The sequence below is a fragment of the Eutrigla gurnardus genome (assembly GCF_963514095.1).
Source record: "Eutrigla gurnardus genome assembly, chromosome: 1".
NCBI lineage: Eukaryota > Metazoa > Chordata > Actinopteri > Perciformes > Triglidae > Eutrigla > Eutrigla gurnardus.
In genome coordinates, this window is record NC_139915.1 from 34,024,298 (window position 1) to 34,046,362 (window position 22,065).

Genomic DNA, 22,065 nt, shown 5'->3' on the forward strand with positions numbered 1-22,065 from the left:
TGAGCTCCTTGCGCCCATCCTTGACATAAATCGGTCCAAAACAATCCATCCCGACATACGTGAACGGTGGAGTTGGTTCTGTTCTGTCAAGTGGTAAATCTCCCATACTCTGGATCTCTGTTTTCCTTCTATACTTGCGACATTTCACACATTTGTAGATGTAAGATGAAACTGCACGACTGCATCCAAGGATCCACCAGCCGTTAGCACGCAGTTCATTTATTGCCATTCCACGACCTTGATGTTGAGATTTCGAATGAAAATGTCTGATGAGTAAAGTTGAAATGTGGCTGTCTTTGGGAAGTATCGCTGGAAGTATCTGCTGAGCAAAGATGGCTCTTCTTTTGAGTTTGTGGTGCGAACAAAGGCTTTGCGAAGCTCTGGATCACTTTCTTTGATCTCTCCCACCTTGACGTCTCTATCTGGTAAGTTCTTTTCCCAGAGAAACGATGGCCCTGTGAACCAATCTGAAGACTTAAGTTGCTCTGCTGTCAAACCTCGAGAAGCGTAGTCTGCAGGGTTTTGTTCTGAAGCAACATATGCCCATTGTTCTGGTGTTGTACTGGACTTGATTCTTTGAATGCGGTTTGCTACGAAGACTTGAAACCTTCTGGCATCATTGCTGATGTAGCCGAGAACGACTGTGGAGTCCGTCCAGAAGAACTCTTGAATGTCTGGGATTTCAAGCTCTGCTCTGAGAAGATCGCTGACTCTGACTGCAACAACTGCTGCTGAGAGTTCAAGACGAGGGATTGTCGTGATACTAGTAGGTGTTACTCTTGACTTGGCCATTACCAAGCAACAATGGACTTGATATGACTCGTTAACAACACGCAGGTACGAACACACTCCATATCCGCTAACGCTGGCATCTGCGAAGTGATGTAGCTCGTATCTCTTGACGGGTCCAAAGTCTGAAGGAACGAAACATCTTTGAATCTCGACGTCAACCAAACTTGGGAGATCTTTGATCCAAGACTCCCACTGGGGTTTCAAATGTTCTGGAAGTTCTTGATCCCAATCAACTTTCTCTCTACACATTTGCTGGAGAATCTGTTTCCCTATGAGGATGAACGGTGCAATGAAGCCTAAAGGATCATAAACAGAAGCTACGGTGGAAAGAACACCTCTTCTTGTCAGTGAGTTTGTCTTGACTTGAACTCTGAACTTAAACGCATCTGATGTAATGCACCATTCTACTCCAAGAGCTCTCTCCATGCGTGGTAAACTTAGCGACATATTGAGATCCTTGACTACTGCACACTCCTCTTCAGGAATAGTTGACATTACGCTTTCTCTGTTGCACACAAACTTGTGAAGCCTTAACTTTCCTGTAGAACACAGTTCTCTTGAGTCCTTGATGAGCTGAATGGCTTCCTTTTCTGTTGAGACACTTGCCAAGCCATCATCAACATAAAAGTTTCTTTGTATGAAACGAATGGCATTATCTTCGAACTCTCCTTGCCCTTGAGCTGCCAGGTGTTTCAGGCCAAAGTTGGCGCAGCCCGGTGAAGACGCTGCTCCAAAAAGGTGGACCTTCATCCGGTAGACTAAAGGTGCAGCTTCCAAGTCTCCCTTCTCCCACCAAAGAAACCTCAAGTAATCCTGATCCTCCCTTGAAACGTGGAACTGATGAAACATTCGTTCTATATCACAGGTGAATGCGACAGAACCTTTGCGGAACCGACAAAGAACACCCACCAATATGTTCGTCAGGTCAGGACCGGTTAACAGATGGTCGTTGAGAGAGGTATCTTGGTACTTGGCGGAGGCATCAAACACTACCCTGATTTTTCCTGGTTTGTGTGGGTGATAGACCCCATGGTGTGGGATATACCACGAAGGCAGGTTGTCCAACTCTTCATCAGGGACCCTTTCTGCGTCACCTCTGGAAATAATATCATCCATGAAGTTTGTGTAGTCCTTGTAGTATGTTTTGTCTTTTCTTAGTCTTTTCTCCAGACACTTCAGACGATGCATTGCACACACGTTGTTGTCTGGTAGCTTGGGTCTTTCAGCACGAAATGGTAAAGGCATTTCAAAGTGACCACTACTGTTTTGTTTGATGTTGTCTCTGAGTTTAGAGAGAAACTGGAAATCTTCTTGAGACACTGGGTTCTCATCCAGAGTCCTTTCAGAGAAGTCAGACTCCAGCGCCTTGACGATGTCTGCAGGTGTGACCTCTCTTACCTTTGTCCTGTTCACGTAATGAACTGTGTTTTGAAGATTCACAGAGGGTTCAAGCTCGGGAATGACTTTCTTTACAAAGATGCGATGACTGATTCCGATAGCATCTCCATAGTTCAAACAGGGGTTACTTTGTCCAACAATACTCCAACCCAGGTCAGTGTGTTGTGCGTATGGCTCATCTTCATTACCTGACACTATTTCTCGTGGAAGGAGAGCTTGTGAGCAGTTGTATCCGACCAACAGACCTACTTCACAGTCTTGCAGAGGAGGCAACTCTGTTTGAAGGTGCTCCAAATGAGGCCAAGCTTTAGCGGTCTCATTGGTAGGAATGTGGGTTTTGTTGGCTGGAATAAACTCTCGCGTGAATGTTGGAGGTAGAGTGATTCTCTTGCTTGAGTTAAATCCACGAACTTGCAAGTCTTGTAGTCTGTGAGACTGCACAACTGTAGTCTTGGAAGACATAGTAGACAACTCTAGTTTCACTGGTTCTTTGTCACTTTTTAGTGAATCAGAAACCTCACTGAGAATGAATGTTGTGTCACTTTGCGAGTCCAGTAAAGCATAAACAAGGATTTCTCTTGTAGGCTGTGTAGACGTTGAAAGCCAAACAGGAACAATCGCGGCTGTTTGTGTGTTACATTCTTCACGCACAACTCTGTTTGTTGTAGCTGTGGCTGTCGCTTGTGGTTCTTGAGATTGACTGTTTGTACTTAGTCTTTCGTCGCTAGTGTGCAACTTATCTGGTTGTCGTCTTAGTTCTCCTTTAACTCTATCTTCGTGTAGACAGGTAGGGTGCCTTTTGTTGCACTTCTCACAACTGCTTCTGTTTGTACACTTCTTTGAGAGATGGCCAGGTTTGAGACAGCCGAAACATAGCTTTTCTGACTGAATGAACTTGACTCTGTCTTGTACAGCAATCTCCAGAAAACTTCTGCACTTGTGTAGCGAATGCTTAGGCCTTTTGCAGAAACTACAAGTCAGTTCTTGTGATTTTTCTTGAGAACTTGTGGCCAGTGTTTTAGCACCAACTTGTCTCTGTCTTGTAGTCTTGAACCTCTCAGATTTATCTGACTCACTTTGCTTTAGTGACTGTAATGATGTAACCGGATTACAGGCTATTTTGGCTTCTCTTGTTAGAAACGCGACAAACTGGCTGAATGTGGGAAACTGATTTGTTTGCTCTTCTATTTCCATCACTTTGCGGTTCCAGCTAGCAGTCAGCCAATCTGGTAACTTGGAGAGAATCTTTCTGTTTTCAATGCAGTCGTTAAGAATCTCCAATGACTTGATGTGAACCATAGCTGCTTCACAACTGCGCAAGAAATCTGCAAAGTCTCTGAGCTCAAAATTGTCCTTTGACGTCATCTTGGGCCAGGCTTGTAGCTTGTCTCTGTAGGCCTTGGCAATAGTGAATGGATTTCCGTATCTTTCTTCAAGAACTTGCCAAGCAGCAACATATGCAGACTCAGTTCCAAGCAGGAAGTATCCATCAAGCGCACTTTTCACCTGACCACTCACATATCTCCGAAGGTAGAATATTTTCTCATTCTCAGGAATGTTCTTTTGGTCGATGAGTGTTTGAAATGAAAGTTTCCAATCACTGTATCTTATCGGATCCCCGCTAAACACTGCTGGTTCAGGAACAGGAATGCGGCTTGCACTTAGCGCACTTGCTAGCACTTTAACAAGGTCTGCTACACTGTCACTTGTTGACATGGTGTTGACTGCTTGTGGCACCACTTGTTCACGAGGAGGAGGAAAACTTACATGTGCGTTGTCTTTGTCTTCAGTGTGAAACTTAGTTACATCAACTTTCTGCCCCTCCTTCATGCTTGCCTGGTCGTACACTTTCATTCTTGCTTGTGCTGCCTTGAGATCTTTGATTTTTTCCAATTGCTGTAACTTTCTTTTCTTTTCATCAAGCGTTCTTTGCAAAGCTGCATATTCTTCTTCTTGTTGCGCTTTCATTTTAGCTTCATCTGCTTCTCTTAGCATTCTTAGTTTGATTTCTTCTGCCTCTCTTTCTAAACGCAGATTTCTGACCAAAACTTCTTGCTCTGCAGCCTTTCTCTTGACTTCAGTTTCAAGTCTGTCAATCTCTTGTTGTTCTCTTTCTTGTTCTTGTAACACTTGGAGAACGGCTTGACTTGCAGCTGCTTCTGCTGCAGCTTCTTGGTGCTTGACAGAAGACCTACTTGACTGTGAAGTACTCTTGGTTGTTGCAGAGTTTGACTTACTGGTTATTGTAGTTTGAAAGAGAGAGCCTGCCTCTGGCCAGTCTTGTTCCTCTTCCACCAAACTTCCTTTCAAACGAGATGAAGCTTTATTAACGATGAACTTTGAGATCTCCACACAAAGGTCCACTCTGCGACGTGTCTCTTGATCTGGTGGGGTGAGCGTGCGCAGCTCTGTATAAATCTTTCTGACATCTGCAGAGAGTCCTAAAACATCCTGAATAATATCATTAAGCACTTCTTCACTCAGCGGTTCTGATTGTGAGAGGGGTTTCTTGGATGATCTTGCATGTGTTCTCCATTTATCATAAGTGTAGCTGAATCTTTGTTGGAGTGACTTAATTTTCTCATCCTGCATTTCTTTGCCCTTCTCCGTGAGCCCTCTCACTCTTTTACTTCTTCGTGGTTGAACTTCTTCATCACTGGTTTCTGGCTCATGGGGTTCTGCACTAACCTCAACTTGAGCTTGAGACTCACTTGGCTCACTCATTGTGATGTCTTAGTAAACAAACTTAAAGTGGCACTGAATAGTGTAAAATGTCTTAAGTGTTAACTTAAATGCCTCTTAGAATGAGTTTAAACCATTTGAAAGTAAGGGTTTTAGTTTGTAAAATAAAATGTGCTCCTTTAACTGTAGTACAGTAATAAACGTGACTTAAATAGAAGCTCAAATATTACCCAAATGTTACCAAATATGCTCTCAGAGTCCTTAACTTCAAATAAAATACAGCATTCACACAACTGTTTCACATGTACAAAATGAAATCAAATATGTAGATAGATCAACTTATGTGGGCTTTACCTCATAAACCTATAGCAGCTTTAACTTAATTGACAGGGAACTTTTGAATAGCAGGGTCAGGGCTGTTTGATTAACCAACCTTTACTTTGCCTCTTATGCTTGAACTCTTTACGTGTGAAAGATCAAGTTCTTATGGCGTTATCTTGTGGTGTTGCTTCTCAAACTGCGAGCTGCTGCGTCCTGTACTGTCCCTGGTTCAACAGTCCCTTGGTCGCAGCTCCGCCCTGTGTGCGCCTCGACCACGCCCCAACATATACGCTGCTCCTCCGTCCATGCGCGACGCCGTTTTCTCTCCACTCGCGCTGACTTCAGTCCGAGTTTTCACTATAATTCCCTCAGGTACCACAGACACAAGTGGTTTCCTCAACTGATGAATTTATTAGCGTCCATCTTGCATAGAGCCATATAAATTACACCGTGAAAACTAAAGAAAAACAGACATATAAAACGACAATTAGCTTAGCATAAAACAAATACATTTGACAATTACAATTACTTTTAGAAAATAAAATACACAAAACTAACCTCGTTGGCTGGATACCGAGTGAGGGATTAGCTTGAGTTTCTTCTTATTTCTGTCTTTCTATGATTTACACACTTTTCTCTTAATCATGCTGTCCCTTTCTCTCTGCTGAGATCGCTTCTTCTCTGCCACTCAACCTGACACCGACCACCGCTACAGCGCCTCCTAGTGACACCATCCAGAACCACAACAAAAAACATGCCCCAAACAGAAGCAACTGTATAACTGAATGTGTGGCAGTTACACAGAGCGAAGCATCTCCGCCAATCACCTGTGATTCCCACAGAAAGTGAGGCTCCTAATGAGGCGCGATGGTACACGTCATGATGATGACGTTGGCGTCAAACATCCTGGAAAGTGACAAAGTTAGGTTTTTCTCGCTAAAGTAGCCTACATAATTCCATAATGGGCATCAGGTCGCTGTCTGACTCTGTCACTCGGGAAGGAGGCTGGGGGAAAGTTCCCTGAAGTCGGGAGGGCTGACAGTCGCAGTGATTTATTTAAAATAAAATAAATTAATACATTTATTTAAAACAGATCACCACAACCGTCGATTTGAACTCACCGGGTGTTTGTGTTTGTGGTGAAAATACATTTCCATCACAAACACTCGGTGAGTTAAGGTTTTTTGCCGGTGAGAGACGCTGTTTTTCAGGCAGAAATGTGAGGAAGAGTCGGCAGGACAGGCGGGAGGACGGACGCTTCTCCACGTACAGCTGTGGTATTTTTTTCCCTCATATAAGTTGTCAAAGACAGTTAGAGTTACTACGTTACTGTTGTTTGGTTCTGTAATGTTACTGTGTGGGACATTTCTCTGTATTTAGTTGAGTGAAGGACCTGTGCAGTTATCAGACTGTCCGACCGACGCCCGCTCGCTCCGCGCCTCCGGATTATCAAGTAACATCATGCTGGATCTAAACTCTAACGCAATAACGTGAAATAACAGCAAGGTCAAAAATAGAGACAATAAAAGTGCAGCTGTGTCATAACTTGTATCAAGTTCAAAAATAGAGACAATAAAAGTGCCACTTTGCAATCTGTTCAACAACAAAAAGACAAGCAATGCATTTGGCAAGACAGGTGAGCAAGTGAATGTATGAGACTCCTCCCTGCATTTCCACAGGCCCTGTTTTTGTGAATGAAGTATCTGGGGGCGGGGCGGTCAGGTAACGCTGAGTGGCCTTGATGCCTGTCAGTCATGATGCGTCGCGTCTCGTCACCTCTCTGCTGTGTCTGCAGCTGAGCACTGTGATGCGTGTCTCTCTCCCCGGGCCGGGAGTTATCATACCGTAAAATACCAAATAATCATTTGTTTCAATCACTTCACAGACGAGGCGTTTATTTGGGACAGGTGTTTAATTCCTTCATCTCAAAAATCCGGGATGAAAATATCACAAACTTCTCCAGCGTCTCTGTGAATTCTCTGGCATCCTTCTGCAAGTGAAGTTGTTGCGGCGGAGGAAACGATGTAGACAACGAATGTGTCTTCAAAATAAGAGCGTTACATTGCACCCTATCGTAGTTTAGAACTGGGTTCTTAGCGGGGGGCTTTTAATTTGAAAGTAGCGGCCGCTGCATCCTTTCAGGTTTCAATGCATCAGAGACGCATGGGTGCAAACATATGGGTAATTAATGTTTCATGGGATAGGGCCTCATACATATGTTACTCTAGTTCTAAAGATGAGCCAGGACTCCAGTATAACGTTTTAAAACACTTGTTCTTTATTTATACACAAAAGTTAGGCTCAAATATATTTATTTATTGGCACATATAAAATGAATGTTGCGAACAACAATGACTAAAAACACCTTAAGCAGACTGCTTAACCTGGGGCCTGTACTACGAAGCGAGTTCAACAAACCCAGGGTATCTTTCAGAGATCCAGCTTAAGTTACCCTAACAAAGGAGATCGGGGATAAGCGGTCACACGAAGCTGGTTATCAACTCGTTAACTCAACCCAGGGTTTCCCTGTCCAGCTATGAGCGCGTGCACATGAAAGAGGCGGCGTTTGCAGCATTTGACCAATCACATGCATGGATCAGTCTACGGCAGCGGAGCGGCGTATTTCACGTACGAGGAGCGAACCGTAATCTTACAGAAATACGAAGAAGTTTAACATATAATGCAGGCAAAAGGCAACAGTTTCATCTGCCAAATGCAGGAAGGACAGCTGGCAAAAACTCACCGACTGTGTGAATGCGGAAGTCGTATTAATAGTAGTATAATGACTACGCCATCATAAGGGCACTAGTAGATCTGACTGATTAAAAGTTAACCTTATCTGCGTTGATAGCTTAGTGGTAGAGTTACCGCCCTATGAACCAAGGCTCCTAGCAGCGCTTCCTGTTCGAATCCACCCTTCGGCCTTCTTTTAAATCATGTCGTCGCTCTCTCTCGTCCCTTCAACTCTTATGATGTCCTTCAGCAATAAAAGGCCAAACATATAACTTTAAAATGATGAATGTGTTGCTTGGGTGTATTCTTATAACGTGGTTTATGACAATATCAGCCTCATTCTTTCAGCTGCAATCCCGGTGGTGTAAAACGGACTTGGGAGCAAATCAAATAAATATAAAAACATAATTCATAGTGGTCAGTAGGCTGTACGCTGACTAAGAAAAGTCTTTCCCTCCGATGAGAATCTGGATCTCTCATATAAAACATCATCAGACACAGACAAAAGGGTTTTGCCGGTCTCTGTACACTCTATAGTTCTCCTACGAGACCCTCTCACGATCCACAAGCTTCTTTTTTTTATATCGGCGCACCAAGACAGCTGATTGGTCAGTCGGCGGTGTGTTTCTCCACGTTGATCTCTTATCAGGAACATAACCTGCTCCGGAGCAGGTTAGCTCCACAGCGTAAGTTACCATGGCGATCTACCCCGGTAAGAAGTGAACCAGCGTCGTAGGAAGGAAAACCCAGGGTTAACGCTTAAGTTACCTCGCTAAGCACAAATCCTGCTTCGTAGTACAGGCCCCTGATCACTTGTTGGGAGAGCGGTTGAAAACAAACAAAAACAAACAACAACAAATAAAATGACAGCTCAGCTGAACACCTCCGCTCCGTGCATATCAACACCAAGCCATACAAAGGAGCGCGACCCCGCTCAGCGGTGGCTGCTCAGCTGAACACGTCAACAGAACACAAACTAGGAAGAGGAAAAGGAACAGCAGTCAGGCCTGCACCGCCGTCCCTCATGCACCATAGGACTGGCACAGGGTGCCCATACTGATCTGCCCGACACTCAACGGCTCGTTTCCCCCCCTGCAACTGTTTCAGTGAAAACAAACATACAATATGGTCAGCGTTATTCACACACTCACACAACATGCCGAGTGAACAGTGGACACTCTTTAACCTAGTGATGTGACTTCCGAAACGGGCGTGTCGGCGCGTCTCTGAAGTCCCGGATCGAAACGTTTCGAAACGTTAGGCGAATTCTCCTTGATGTAGCCGCCTGCAGCGCGCTACCTAACGTGATGTATTGTGGGTTGAAAGCGATGCATGATGGCTAGAATTGTGTCCGACTTAGCAGCCGACTGCAAAGACGTCACAGGGTCGCGACCATATCACGTGACCCAAAACATCGCGGGAACAAGTTTTTAAGAGCCGCTTCTTGCGGCGCTTGGCAGCGCGGTGCACGGCGGCTGCAACCGGCTTGTCCACACCTCCGCTACAGCGGAATGGTTCTCATTGGTTGGATGAGGTTCGATTGGTTGGTGTGTTCAGGTCCACACTCGGCGGCCACCTTGTGGTGAAATGATACTTTTTATTTTGGTCGCATTGATCTCATGGCTTGATCTAAAGTTCCGTGCATTGTGTTGTGAGTCGGCCTATTATATGTGAGGTCTGGTTAATACAAACATAAAATGACAATACAAATATACTGGAAAAAAAGAATGCCGTCCACATTCCGCCTTACGTGTGTGTGTGTATGTATATATGTATGTGTGTGTGTGTGTAATATATATATATATATATGTTTTCGAAACGTTGTGCCGAAAAGCGGTTCTGAAACGCCCGTGTCACGTGACTGTAGTTCAGTGATTGAAGGAACGCCTCTATGTTTCTAAACGGCTATTCCAAGACGGGCAGATCCTTTGAAATACTGGAAGAGCGACGTGCTGTCTTCCCTAATTTGTACCAACTGACTGAGAAATGGTTAAGTGTCCCTGCAACAAGTGTAAAAGCTTCCCTTTGCCCATCACTACTGTAACCATAGAGATAACATACCTCCTGGAACAGCTCCTAACAGCGTCGGCAGTGCCCTCACAATCCTCCTCACCAGCCTGCAGCAAATTAGCTGGTGAGGACTCCAAACAGACAGCTGCCTATCTGCCTGATTAGGGCCTCCTTAAATATGTCTGTCCTAATTTATAACCCCGCCTTCCTCTGGTGGCTACACATAGTATTGAAACGGGACCCTAAAGCCTAAGGCCACCACTGGTTGTAGTGACTGACTCGTGGAGCTTTACAGCTGCATTTCAAAGGGTTATATCCTTCAGTTCTGTTTGTCTTGTAAAAGTCTTTTATTTATTTTATGTTGCACCTGATTGATATTGTCTCCAATAGTTCTGATTTAATCATTAAATAAGTCACTCATACTGAGGACTACAGGGATACATGGCTCTAATACATGGCTTGTTCATAGACTGTAAAAGATCCCTCCTGGGTGTGTTGACATGGTGACAGAGGTCAGAGGGTTCACTGACCCACAGAAGGAGGACTACTTCAGGAAGAGGTTCAGAGATGAGGAGCAGGCTAACCGGATCATCGCCCACATCAAGACCTCACGGAGCCTCCACATCATGTGCCACATCCCAGTCTTCTGCTGGATCACTGCTACAGTTCTGGAGGACGTGTTGAAGACCAGGGAGGGAGGGGAGCTGCCCAAGACCCTGACCAACATGTACATCCACTTCCTGGTGGTTCAGTCCAAACTGAAGAACGTCAAGTATGATGGAGGAGCTGAGACGGATCCACACTGGAGTCCAGAGACCGGGAAGATGATTGAGTCTCTGGGAAAACTGGCTTTTGAGCAGCTGCAGAGAGGAAACCTGATCTTCTATGAACCAGACCTGACAGAGTGTGGCATCGATATCAAAGCAGCCTCAGTGTACTCAGGAGTGTTCACACAGGTCTTCAGAGAGGAGAGAGGACTGTACCAGGACCAGGTGTTCTGCTTCGTCCATCTGAGTGTTCAGGAGTTTCTGGCTGCTCTTCATGTCCATCTGACCTTCATCAAGTCTGGTGTCAATCTGATGCCAGAAGAACCAACAACCTCCTGGTGGTCTAAAGTCACCAGAGACAAACCTAAACTAACACATCTGCACCAGAGAGCTGTGGACAAGGCCTTACAGAGTCCAAACGGACACCTGGACCTGTTCCTCCGCTTCCTTCTGGGTCTGTCACTAGAGACCAATCAGAAACACCTACGAGGTCTGCTGACACAAACAGGAAGTAGCTCACGGACCAATCAGGGAACAGTCTGGTACATCAAGAAGAAGCTTGATGAGGATCTGTCTCCAGAGAGAAGCATCAATCTGTTCCACTGTCTGAATGAACTGAATGATCGTTCTCTGGTGGAGGAGATCCAACAGTACATGACTTCAGGACGTCTCTCCTCCCGTAAACGGTCTCCTTCTTATTGGTCAGCTCTGGCCTTCATCTTACTGTCGTCAGAAAAACGTCTGGACGTGTTTGACCTGAAGAAATACTCTGCTTCAGAGAAGGTTCTTCTGAGGCTGCTGCCGGTGGTCCAAGCCTCCAGCAAAGCTCTGTAAATATAGTTTTTATATTCAAAATACAACGAACCACCATGGAATTACAAGGTTCTATCTGCATTCTGAATGATTTGATTTGTTTTCCAAACAGCAAAAAGTAAATAATAAATAGTAGTCATCCAAATAGTTACTTGAGGAAAAAAGTATTTAGTGAAAAAACTATTCAAGTACTGAGTACTTGCTGATTTACTGTTTCAATAATCAGAACCTGAAAGTAAAATAGACAAAAATATAAAATATCAAAGTGCAAATTCATTCGGCTCCACCAAAAGAACAAATCACTAAAGGAAACCCAACTCTTTTCTCTGCAGTTTGATGTTTAAAGGCGCTATATGTAAGAATGTGGCCAAAAACGGTACTACACTCAAATTCAAAACACTGCGGCGAGTCGTATCCGCCTCCCCCTCCACCCCCTCCCCTCCAGACTCGAGGTTGCCAGAGCTGTTGGCGTATCCAAACGTGCCGAAGGCAGCCGGACAGCGGAGTAACAACGTTACTCATTTGGATCATAGAAACAAACGTTAGCAGCACAGCTCGTAACAGGACAATGCTAATGCTGCTAGCGTTAGCTGTGCTGCTAACGTTTGTTTCTATGATCCAAATGAATAACGTTGTTACTCGACAGTTCAAAGTATTAGAAATGTCCATCCCCGTCAAGCTATGATGCTAACTTAGTTAGCCAAGCTCAACTTACCCGTCTAGGAGAAGAGTAGCCAATTCTGCATCCGATTTCAAATTCCTCTCAGCTTTCTACTGTCTCCACCGTTCAAATGCATCCCCTATATAGACCCTCGCTTTGCCTCGGTTTTTATCTTGGCGTTTTTGTGAATCATAACCAGCTCTTTTGGGTTTCGTTGCCTCCGCCATTGTAGCTCAGTCGAAACTGGCAACCCGTGGTTGCTGGGCAGCTGAGACTCTACTGACTGCAATGATTTGTAGACGCCAGTGGGTGGCGCCACGTGCCAAAACATGTTTTCAAAACATAAACATGATTTGCAGTCCAGAAAATAGTTTTTTAAATGTGAATATTTTGGCTGTACTGTTGTTGTTGGTGAGTTCAGTATGTTATATGATCATTATTCCTGAGTCTCTATGACATATTAGGAGGATTTTATGGCCAGTTGCTTTAGATTTCTTACATATTGTACCTTTAAATATTTGGGCTTCAAAATGAACGTGTTAACGCGGGATGATTCATTTGTGGATTTAACACATTCATCTTTTTAATGCATTCACACTGTTGGCTCTCTGTACGTTGAAGTATAAAGAGAGAGAGAGTGAGACGGTGAGTATGAAGTCATCGGTTAGATTACAGCGTGGTACAGTGTGCAGCAGTGTATTGTGGGTACCGCATGTTTGTCGGTGAATAAATGCTACAACCAGACACAAGCTAACATTCCGTGTCTTGCCGTCAGCCGTCTGATAATTAAAGTGAAGTGGATTAGCACCGAAGTAAGCCAGACTTGTTCTGTTTTTTATTCTACATTTCTGATTCCTCTTCAGACTCAGTGGCTGTAACCTCTCAGAGAGAAGCTGGGAAGGTCTGTCCTCAGTTCTCAGCTCCCAGTCCTCCAGTCTAAGAGACCTGGACCTGAGTACCAACCACCTGCAGGATTCAGGACTGGAGCTGCTGTCTGCTGGTCTGAAGAGTCCACACTGTGGACTGGAAACTCTCAGGTCAGACTCAAGGACTTTGAGAAGTTTACCTATGAAGCTTCCAATGATGCGTTTACATGCACCAAATATTCACTTCTTTGCTCTTATTCCTGAAAAGACACTTTTGCTACTAATCTGTTTCCATGGCTGATGAAACACGTTTCTGCTGGTAACGATCTAACAGCAGAAGAACAAAATCACTAAAGAAACCAAACGTCTTGTTTGTCTTTCCCCTGCCGTTCTAACTTTGAATAGTTTTACAAATCCAGCTGGCGTTTCTAAATGCTGTTGTCGTCATGAGGCTATGAACTCAGACAGGACGGCATTTGGTTTCCTGGTGTATCTGGGACTTCACAACATGTACAAAGCAGCAATAGTGGTTATTTCATCCGTGATGGAGGAACCCTGGTTGGTTTCTACATGGAGATAAGCCCCGCCTCCTCGCTGGTGTGTCTAGCATGAGTGTCGTGACTAAACACAAATGATCCCACAAATAAAACCAATTCATCCTGCAGTCAAACTCAAACATCACTTCAGGTTTGGTGTGAACGCAGCAGAAGAACTCACTTTCTGCTTGGAATGATAAGATTCTATCTAGTAAAACATGAAAAGAATCAATGATTTTCAAGGAATACAAAGAGTTTTCTCATCATGTTTGAACACGTGAAGTTAGTGTTGGAACAGTGTCGACAGAAGTTACATTGAATTCTTTTCTACCACATTTTACATTTATTTCTGGTTTTAGGATGAGTTTTTTTCTCATTGATAAAATCCTTGCTGGTTAAGTTTAAAGGTCAATGAATGAAATGTTCTTGTTGGTCTTGTGAAGGACTGCAATACAAACACAAGTTAAGTCTTTGTAAAGCCTGTTTTCGATCTTGCTGAGGAGTTTTCATTGTTAATTCCAAGGAGACGAACAGTTTGTTCTAGTTTCATCACACATTTCTGATTCCTCTTCAGACTCAGTGGCTGTAACCTCTCAGAGAGAAGCTGTGAAGGTCTGTCCTCAGTTCTCAGCTCCCAGTCCTCCAGTCTAAGAGACCTGGACCTGAGTAACAACGACCTGCAGGATTCAGGACTGGAGCTGCTGTCTGCTGGTCTGAAGAGTCCACACTGTTGACTGGAAACTCTCAGGTCAGACTCAAGGACTTTGAGAAGTTTACCTATGAAGCTTCCAATGATCCGTTTACATGCACCAAATATTCACTTCTTTGCTCTTATTCCTGAAAAGACACTTTTGCTAAAGTTCACATGGCGGCTCTAAAAGAGCAGTTGAACACATGAATGTCTGATATGTTCTGAGACTCCAAGTTTTGTATTTGACTTTATTCTCAGAATACTTGTTATTTAATTAATAATGTTACTTAATTCCTCCAGTTCAATATGAAAACTGACAACAAACAGAGTTGAGATGTTATTGAATTAGAGTTTTCTTTGCTAGTTGGTTTAAATCAGTAGCCAGATCTTTGTTGGGACACCAGGTCTGAAGACAGACCACATAGACTGGTTCTACTGTTGTTTCTTGACTTCTCGTCCTCCTCTATCCGTCTCTGTCCATCACTCAGCCACGCTTATCCCACCCAGTACAACATCAACACAACAACAGAGAATGATCACTTTTTCTCAGTTTAAAAGTCCCCAGAAGTGACAGAAGTGTGTGTGTCTTCAGTCTGTCAGGTTGTCTCATCACAGAGGACGGCTGTTCTTCTCTGGCCTCAGCTCTGGACTCCAACCCCTCCTATCTGAGACAGCTGGACCTGAGCTACAATCATCCAGGAGACTCAGGAGTCAAGCTGCTGTCTGCTGGACTGGAGGGTCCACACTGGAGACTGGACTCTCTCAGGTGAGGACAGGTGGACAGACATCAGACTGGACACTCTCAGGTGAGGTCAGATGGACAGACATCAGACTGGACTCTCAGGTGAGGACAGGTGGACAGACATCAGACTGGACTCTCAGGTGAGGACAGGTGGACAGACATCAGACTGGACACTCTCAGGTGAGGTCAGATGGACAGACATCAGACTGGACTCTCAGGTGAGGACAGGTGGACAGACAGCAGACTGGACTCTCTCAGGTGAGGACAGGTGGACAGACATCAGACTGGACTCTCAGGTGAGGACAGGTGGACAGACAGCAGACTGGACTCTCTCAGGTGAGGACAGGTGGACAGACATCAGACTGGACTCTCAGGTGAGGACAGATGGACAGACAGCAGACTGGACTCTCTCAGGTGAGGACAGGTGGACAGACATCAGACTGGACACTCTCAGGAGAGGACAGATGGACAGACATCAGAATGGACACTCTCAGATGAGGACAGATGGACAGACATCAGACTGGACACTCTCAGATGAGGACAGATGGACAGACATCAGACTGGACACTCTCAGATGAGGACAGATGGACAGACATCAGACTGGACTCTCAGGTGAGGACAGATGGATAGACATCAGACTGGACACTCTCAGATGAGGACAGGTGAACAGACATCAGACTGGACTCTCTCAGGTGAGGACAGGTGGACAGACATCAGACTGGACACTCTCAGATGAGGACAGATGGACAGACATCAGACTGGACTCTCAGGTGAGGACAGATGGACAACAGTCTCTGACTGAGGAACTGGGGTTCATGTTTAATGGTGGACCTGATTGAGGTGTTTGCATGTCTTCCTGCAGGGTGGACCATGGGGGACAGCAGAGACTGAGACCTGGTCTGATGAAGTGTGAGTATGTCTTCAGTAACTCAGCTGCTCCAGATTTGAACGTGTTCATGACTGAAATCCGATTCTAATCAGGACGTAGCGTTTGTTTCTTCGTGGCTGTAAAGATGTCGTGTTGTGTTCACACCAAACGCCACATTTTCACCTTCAATTACACACAAAGTCAACGCAGAGACGCAAACGGACGCCAATTCCTGCCGGACGGCAACGGAGGCGAATACCCAACATTCCCGTTGTTGTGGTGTTTGTGTGAGTTTAAATATTTGAAGTGAAGAGAGAAGTTCCTGAGACTCTGTGTCTCTAAAGCGTCTCAGCGTTGAGATGGTCCTCCTGTCGTCCTGACGTCCCTGAATCCTAAATGGAGGACCCAGATGTTGTCTCCTGGGTCTGTGGTCCCCCAGAGCTCTACCATAGTAGCTCACATTAGTCCACAGACCAGACCACAGTTTGGTCTGGTTTCAATCTCTACTCATTTTAGGCCCAACTGTGATATTTTTACTACCAACGATGTCGTTTTGTAGCGTTTTTGTTTTGTTCGTTAAGGTTTTTTCAGACGGTTTCAAACGTTGACCGTTGGGTCCAGAAAACACGTTGTTTCCATGGAAACGTAATAGAGAGTGGAGATGAGTTGTATGGGGACGTAGTTTAGTGGGAGACAGAGATGAACCGTTAGCTGCATTGTGTTTGTTCTCTCCATCAGATGTCTGTGAACTGGAACTGGACACAAACACAGTCAGCAGAGACCTCAAACTGGACGACAACAACAGGAAGGTGACACGTGTGGACGATGGCCAGTCATATCCAGATCATCCAGACAGATTTGTCTCACAGCCTCAGCTGCTGTGTAGAGACGGTCTGACTGGTCGCTGTTACTGGGAGGTCCAGTGGAGAGGAAGGGTTCGTATATCAGTGAGTTACAGAGGAATCAAGAGGAGAGGAGACGACTCTGTGTTTGGAGAGAATGATCAGTCCTGGAGTCTGAATTACTTTGGTGGTGATTACTCTGTCTGGCACAAAAACAAACAAACATGCATCTCCTCCTCCTCCTCCTCCTCCTCTGGTGTGGTAGCAGTGTACTTGGACTGTCCTGCTGGCACTCTGACCTTCTACAAAGTCTCCTCTGACAAACTGATCCACCTCCACACCTTCAACACCACATTCACTGAACCTCTTTATCCTGGGCTTGGATTCTGGTCTGAACCATCAGTCTGGTATGAATCATCAGTGTCTCTGCGTCGTCTTTAGGTCTGAAGTCGTGTTCACACCGAACGTGAAGCTCATTTTTCACACGCTGTGATTACATATCCAATCCATTCCAATCCACTTTATTTAGATCCCATTTTAACAAACACAAGGTTTTCCAAAGTGCTGCACAAGATAAAACACAATAAAAAGTACAGAATAGAAAGATAAAAGGAATCAAATAAACAGATCAGATAAAAATATGCACGTATACACATAAAATCATCAAATCAACTCCCTACATGGTGTCAGAAGACAAAGACAATCCATCCAGAGTCAATTCAAAGATGAGAATCTGTGTCTCTAAAGAGTCTCAGCCAGGAACCAGATGTTGTCTCCTGGGTCTGTGTCCCCCAGAGGTCTAGATAGTAGCTCACATTAGTCCAGAGACCAGACTATGTGAGGAACCAGAGACTGTGGTCCCCCAGAGGTCTAGATAGTAGCTCACATTAGTCCAGAGACCAGACTATGTGAGGAACCAGAGACTGTGGTCCCCCAGAGGTCTAGATAGTAGCTCACATTAGTCCAGAGACCAGACTCTGTGAGGAACCAGACACTGTGGTCCCCCAGAGGTCTAGATAGTAGCTCACATTAATCCAGAGACCAGACTATGTGAGGAACCAGAGACTGTGGTCCCCCAGAGGTCTAGATAGTAGCTGACATTAGTCCAGAGACCAGACTATGTGAGGAACCAGAGACTGTGGTCCCCCAGAGGTCTAGATAGTAGCTGACATTAGTCCAGAGACCAGACTATGTGAGGAACCAGAGACTGTGGTCCCCCAGAGGTCTAGATAGTAGACCACATTAGTCCAGAGAGCAGACTATGTGAGGAACCAGAGACTTTGGTCCCCCAGAGGTCTAGATAGTAGCTCACATTAGTCCAGAGAGCAGACTATGTGAGGAACCAGAGACTGTGGTCCCCCAGAGGTCTAGATAGTAGCTCACATTAGTCCAGAGAGCAGACTATGTGAGGAACCAGAGACTGTGGTCCCCCAGAGGTCTAGACCCTTGAATGGCTGACATCATTGAAGCTGTTCTTCTATATTAGTTCCACATATTCTATTGTAAATGTTCCGTTTTCATAATGATGTAACGATGTCATTCTACTATCTGACTGTGTGTATTGTTCTGCACCAATCACCACGTCACATTCCTTGTGTGTGAAAACATACTTGTCAATGAAGTGTTTGTGATCGTGTATTGATCCAGAAGATCCTTCAGTGTTTGGAATGAGATCTGCAATGTATCCCCTTCCACCTCTGCTCAAGTCTTCTGCATGCTTCCCTTTCTCTCTCATGTTACTCTGATGGATAGTTGAACATGAAAACAAGAAATTACTATTCATTGGAATTCAAATAGAGTTCATACATTTTCATTTGATGCAAGTTTTATTTTAGAGGAAGAAAAGAACAGAATAAAGTTTGTCTTCACAATCTGGCATGGTTTTCCATGTTATTGTTTTGAAATGATCTTTTTCTTTAGAAAGGCAAATTACCATCACATACATGAATTCTCCTGGTACAGGGGACGGTTCTCCTTTCTGCTCACAGACAGAATTAATATACCATCTATTTATTCAGTGTTCCAGACTGGCTGGACTATTCAGACAATTGAAGTCATGGTTTCAGGGCTTAGGAGATTTTTTTTCATTTTGTCTCTTTATCTATGGTCCTCACTACTCGGCAAAGAAAAAGAATGTACACACACTTATAAATTTCTTGTCAGGTCTGGCCAAACTAGCTATTTGGAAAACAAGGAAAAATCGTGTGAGGGGTGCAGGGTCAGAGGACGTGGTTATGATGCTGACCGGGCTGCTGGCAGCTCGGCTCAGGGTGGAGTTTGAGTTCTACAGACTGACAAAAAAGACAGAAGTCTTTGTGAACATTTGGGGTGTGCGGAATGTGCTGTGTTCAGTCAGAGAGAACGTTTTGTTTCTAAATTTTTGATTTATTTCCCTTAGCTTTTCTGATTTGAGTTTTTGTATGGATTTGTTTTGATGTCATTTTGCTTGATAATAGCGGAATTTAAGTTGTAACAGAATGAACTTGGAATAAAGGTCCTTTTAAAAATCAAAAAAAATCTCTCTCTCTCTCTCTCTCTCTCTCTCTCTCTCTCTCTCTCCCTCTCTCCCTCCCTCTCCCCTCACCTGCCCTCTCTCCCTACCTGTACAATGTCTGATCCTGAGCCGAACCGGCTCCAGAAGGAGTTGAGTGACCTTGTTGGTCAGGCTGAACATCAGGCTCACCTCCAAAACCTCCAACAGCTCATCAGCTTGCACCAGGAGGCAGAACCATCCACCAGCCAGCCATCAAACCGCAATCAAGGTGTTAGGTGGATTAAGAGGGACTGCGATGGAAACATTATTTATGGCAGACCCAGATCATCCCGAAAACAAGCAGGTCAGATTTGTTTTACATTCGTGTTAATTGAAATGTAGACTTTATCTCCAGATCTAGTTTATCTTGGAATGGTATACAACATGATCACAAGTCTTGGGTCTGAATTAGAACATATCTGAGGTTATTATTACATACCTGTGCCTAGCATCAAGGAAACTGAGACGTTAAAAGTTTGTGTCATCGAGTGTAAAAAGCAACAGCTTTTTTGCTACAGCAGGTCCCAGTCACAGCCAGACTGGGAAGACTGGTGTCTCTCCTCCTGTCATGGCTCTGGAAACCAGTGGGGAAGTGACCAGCAACTTTCCTTCAGTTACTGCTGGTATGTTCTTTATTTTGTCTGCACTGATGCAAAACAGTATGTTCATTTATTACGATAGGAATGTACATTTCATAGTTTTGTGTTTTGATAGTTTTGTGTTTGATCAATAGATAACAGATAACATTACACATTTCAAAATGACTGTTATTCAATGCCATTATCTTGTGTTGTTATAAGCCGTTGGTTTTCAGTGTTGTGCATTGTCTTAACAGAGTCTTTCCTTCAAGAGCTTGAGTGCTCACTGGCTAAGGACCTGTATGTGGATGATACACCACCTCAAGCCGCAACCGACTGGTCGACTCGAAAGAGTCTGATCTCAGGGTGGTGGGCGAAAGAGAGATCCCGGCTGGTCAACACCATGGTGGGCAAACAACGGCAGGTGGCAACTCGAGTCTGCCAACAATGTGCAGACCATCCAGCAGTTATCCGCTGTTGTGACTGCCGACCACACCCTTTCCTCTGTGGCCAGTGTGACATCAGGGTCCATCGAGATCGAGTCTTCCACAACAGGGATTCCATGATGCATGGTTTCTTTGAACCATTGCCTCCGACAACCTGTGTTGTGGAGAGTGTTCTTACCCAGTGTGGTAAGTTGTAGTTTTTGAGAGTCCCCTTCTCAGACTATATTTTTTCCAGTTATCACCTGGAAAACTGAATACTGATTTCTGATCAGTTGATGAAGCCATGAAGTCCTACCTGGTTTCAAAATAGCTGCCAGTAAATACATATGTTGTGCTTTATTTCTCATACTGGTTTCTTTTTTTCTAAGAGCGTCTTATACCTTTGGAGATGCCAGCAGAAATATGCAGCTGTCCACGAGGATCATCCCGTGTCATCGCAGGAAAGTCCATCGTTGTGGTTACAATGAATGGTAAGAAGAACTTCAGGGGTCGGGATGGGGTCAATTCTGTAAAAGTGGCTGCAGAATGTCACCCACAGCTATTTCCTGATCACACACCATATCAACTCTAAACACAAAGACGCTTAGGGTCATCTTAATATGGACATATTAATATCATATTATTATGACATATTAATATGACGGCATCATGCAGATGCAAATGTATTATCTGTATGTGATTATACAAATGTTTGGCTAAATCTCCCATTGTGATGTTAGAAGGTGCATTAAAATTCAGATATTTGCACATCTCATAAAGTTTTTGACCACATTTTGACAGTTTATGAGCATAATTTTTGGCAACAGTGGTAGAAGCAAGATAATGGACTTTACGACGTTCGAATATCAAAATGTTAATGCTCTCCGAGGTGTAAAGGCCACTCCGCTTCACGTTGTGACCGCATACCTTACACCCCATCTAGACCACTGCACTCATCTAATGAGCGACTGTTATGTCATTCAAATGATCCGGTTTGTATGAGTGATGTTTGTTGCAAAATGGATTTTTAACGCCTGCAACATCAATGAGGGTTACTGATGTTGGCACCTGTTCCTATTTCCTGGGATTTGATATCTTTTTATTCTCTCCTAAGCTTATTTTAGGATTTACATAATAATTAAAATTACAAATTGATGTTAATTTTGATTGTTGTATTTTTGTATGTCGCTTTAGACAAAAGCGTCTGCTAAATAACAAACATAGGCACATACTAGCTCGGCTGTGCCTTACATATATATATATTTCTTTTTTTTCCAGGGCGATATGATCTCAAATTGCCTGAGATTCGATGCGAGGCTTGTGAAGCCTCATGGACTCCTGGACTGGCAATATAGCATTGTAAAAATAATTCAAAGCACAGATAAAATCAAACCACAAACTTTATTAAAACACAGTGCATTATCAGATCACATTAAACAGCAAACATAAAACCACACAAATTAAATATTAAAGGTGCCAGATGTAAGAATGTGGCCAAAAATGGTACTATACTCAAATTCAAAACACTGCAGCTGTTAGGATCTGCGGTGCCTTGTCATTTCCCCTTGTTTCTCCTGTGTTTTCCCCTCCCTTCTTGTTGCATGTTTGTCTCCCTCTGTCTGTCAGTGTCGTCTCAGGCTGGCCAGGGCTGACCTACATTCTGTTCATCAGCCTGACTCATCTCACCTGCTGCTCCACTCACCTGCGGTCCATCTACTCTAATCACCCGATAGCTGTCTTAAGCCGGTCCTTCCCTTCCAGTCTCCGCCAGTTCGTTGTGAAACCAACCGTGGTAACACACAGGCCT

General features: G+C 44.3%; 1 protein-coding gene across 1 annotated transcript in view; it reads left to right on the forward strand.

Moving 5' to 3' along the window:
* The window catches only part of LOC311025262 (uncharacterized protein), an 88,231-nt gene that overhangs the window by 65,345 nt on the left and 821 nt on the right, over positions 1–22,065 (forward strand). Inside the window, exons 10-17 of the mRNA XM_084028108.1 lie at positions 13,041–13,214; positions 14,863–15,036; positions 15,875–15,921; positions 16,619–19,559; positions 19,774–19,878; positions 20,091–20,465; positions 20,648–20,749; positions 21,537–22,050. Coding sequence (XP_083884234.1) covers positions 13,041–13,214; positions 14,863–15,036; positions 15,875–15,921; positions 16,619–17,163 — 940 coding nt within the window. The 3' untranslated portion in view covers positions 17,164–19,559; positions 19,774–19,878; positions 20,091–20,465; positions 20,648–20,749; positions 21,537–22,050. The remainder of the gene's footprint in view (positions 1–13,040; positions 13,215–14,862; positions 15,037–15,874; positions 15,922–16,618; positions 19,560–19,773; positions 19,879–20,090; positions 20,466–20,647; positions 20,750–21,536; positions 22,051–22,065) is intronic.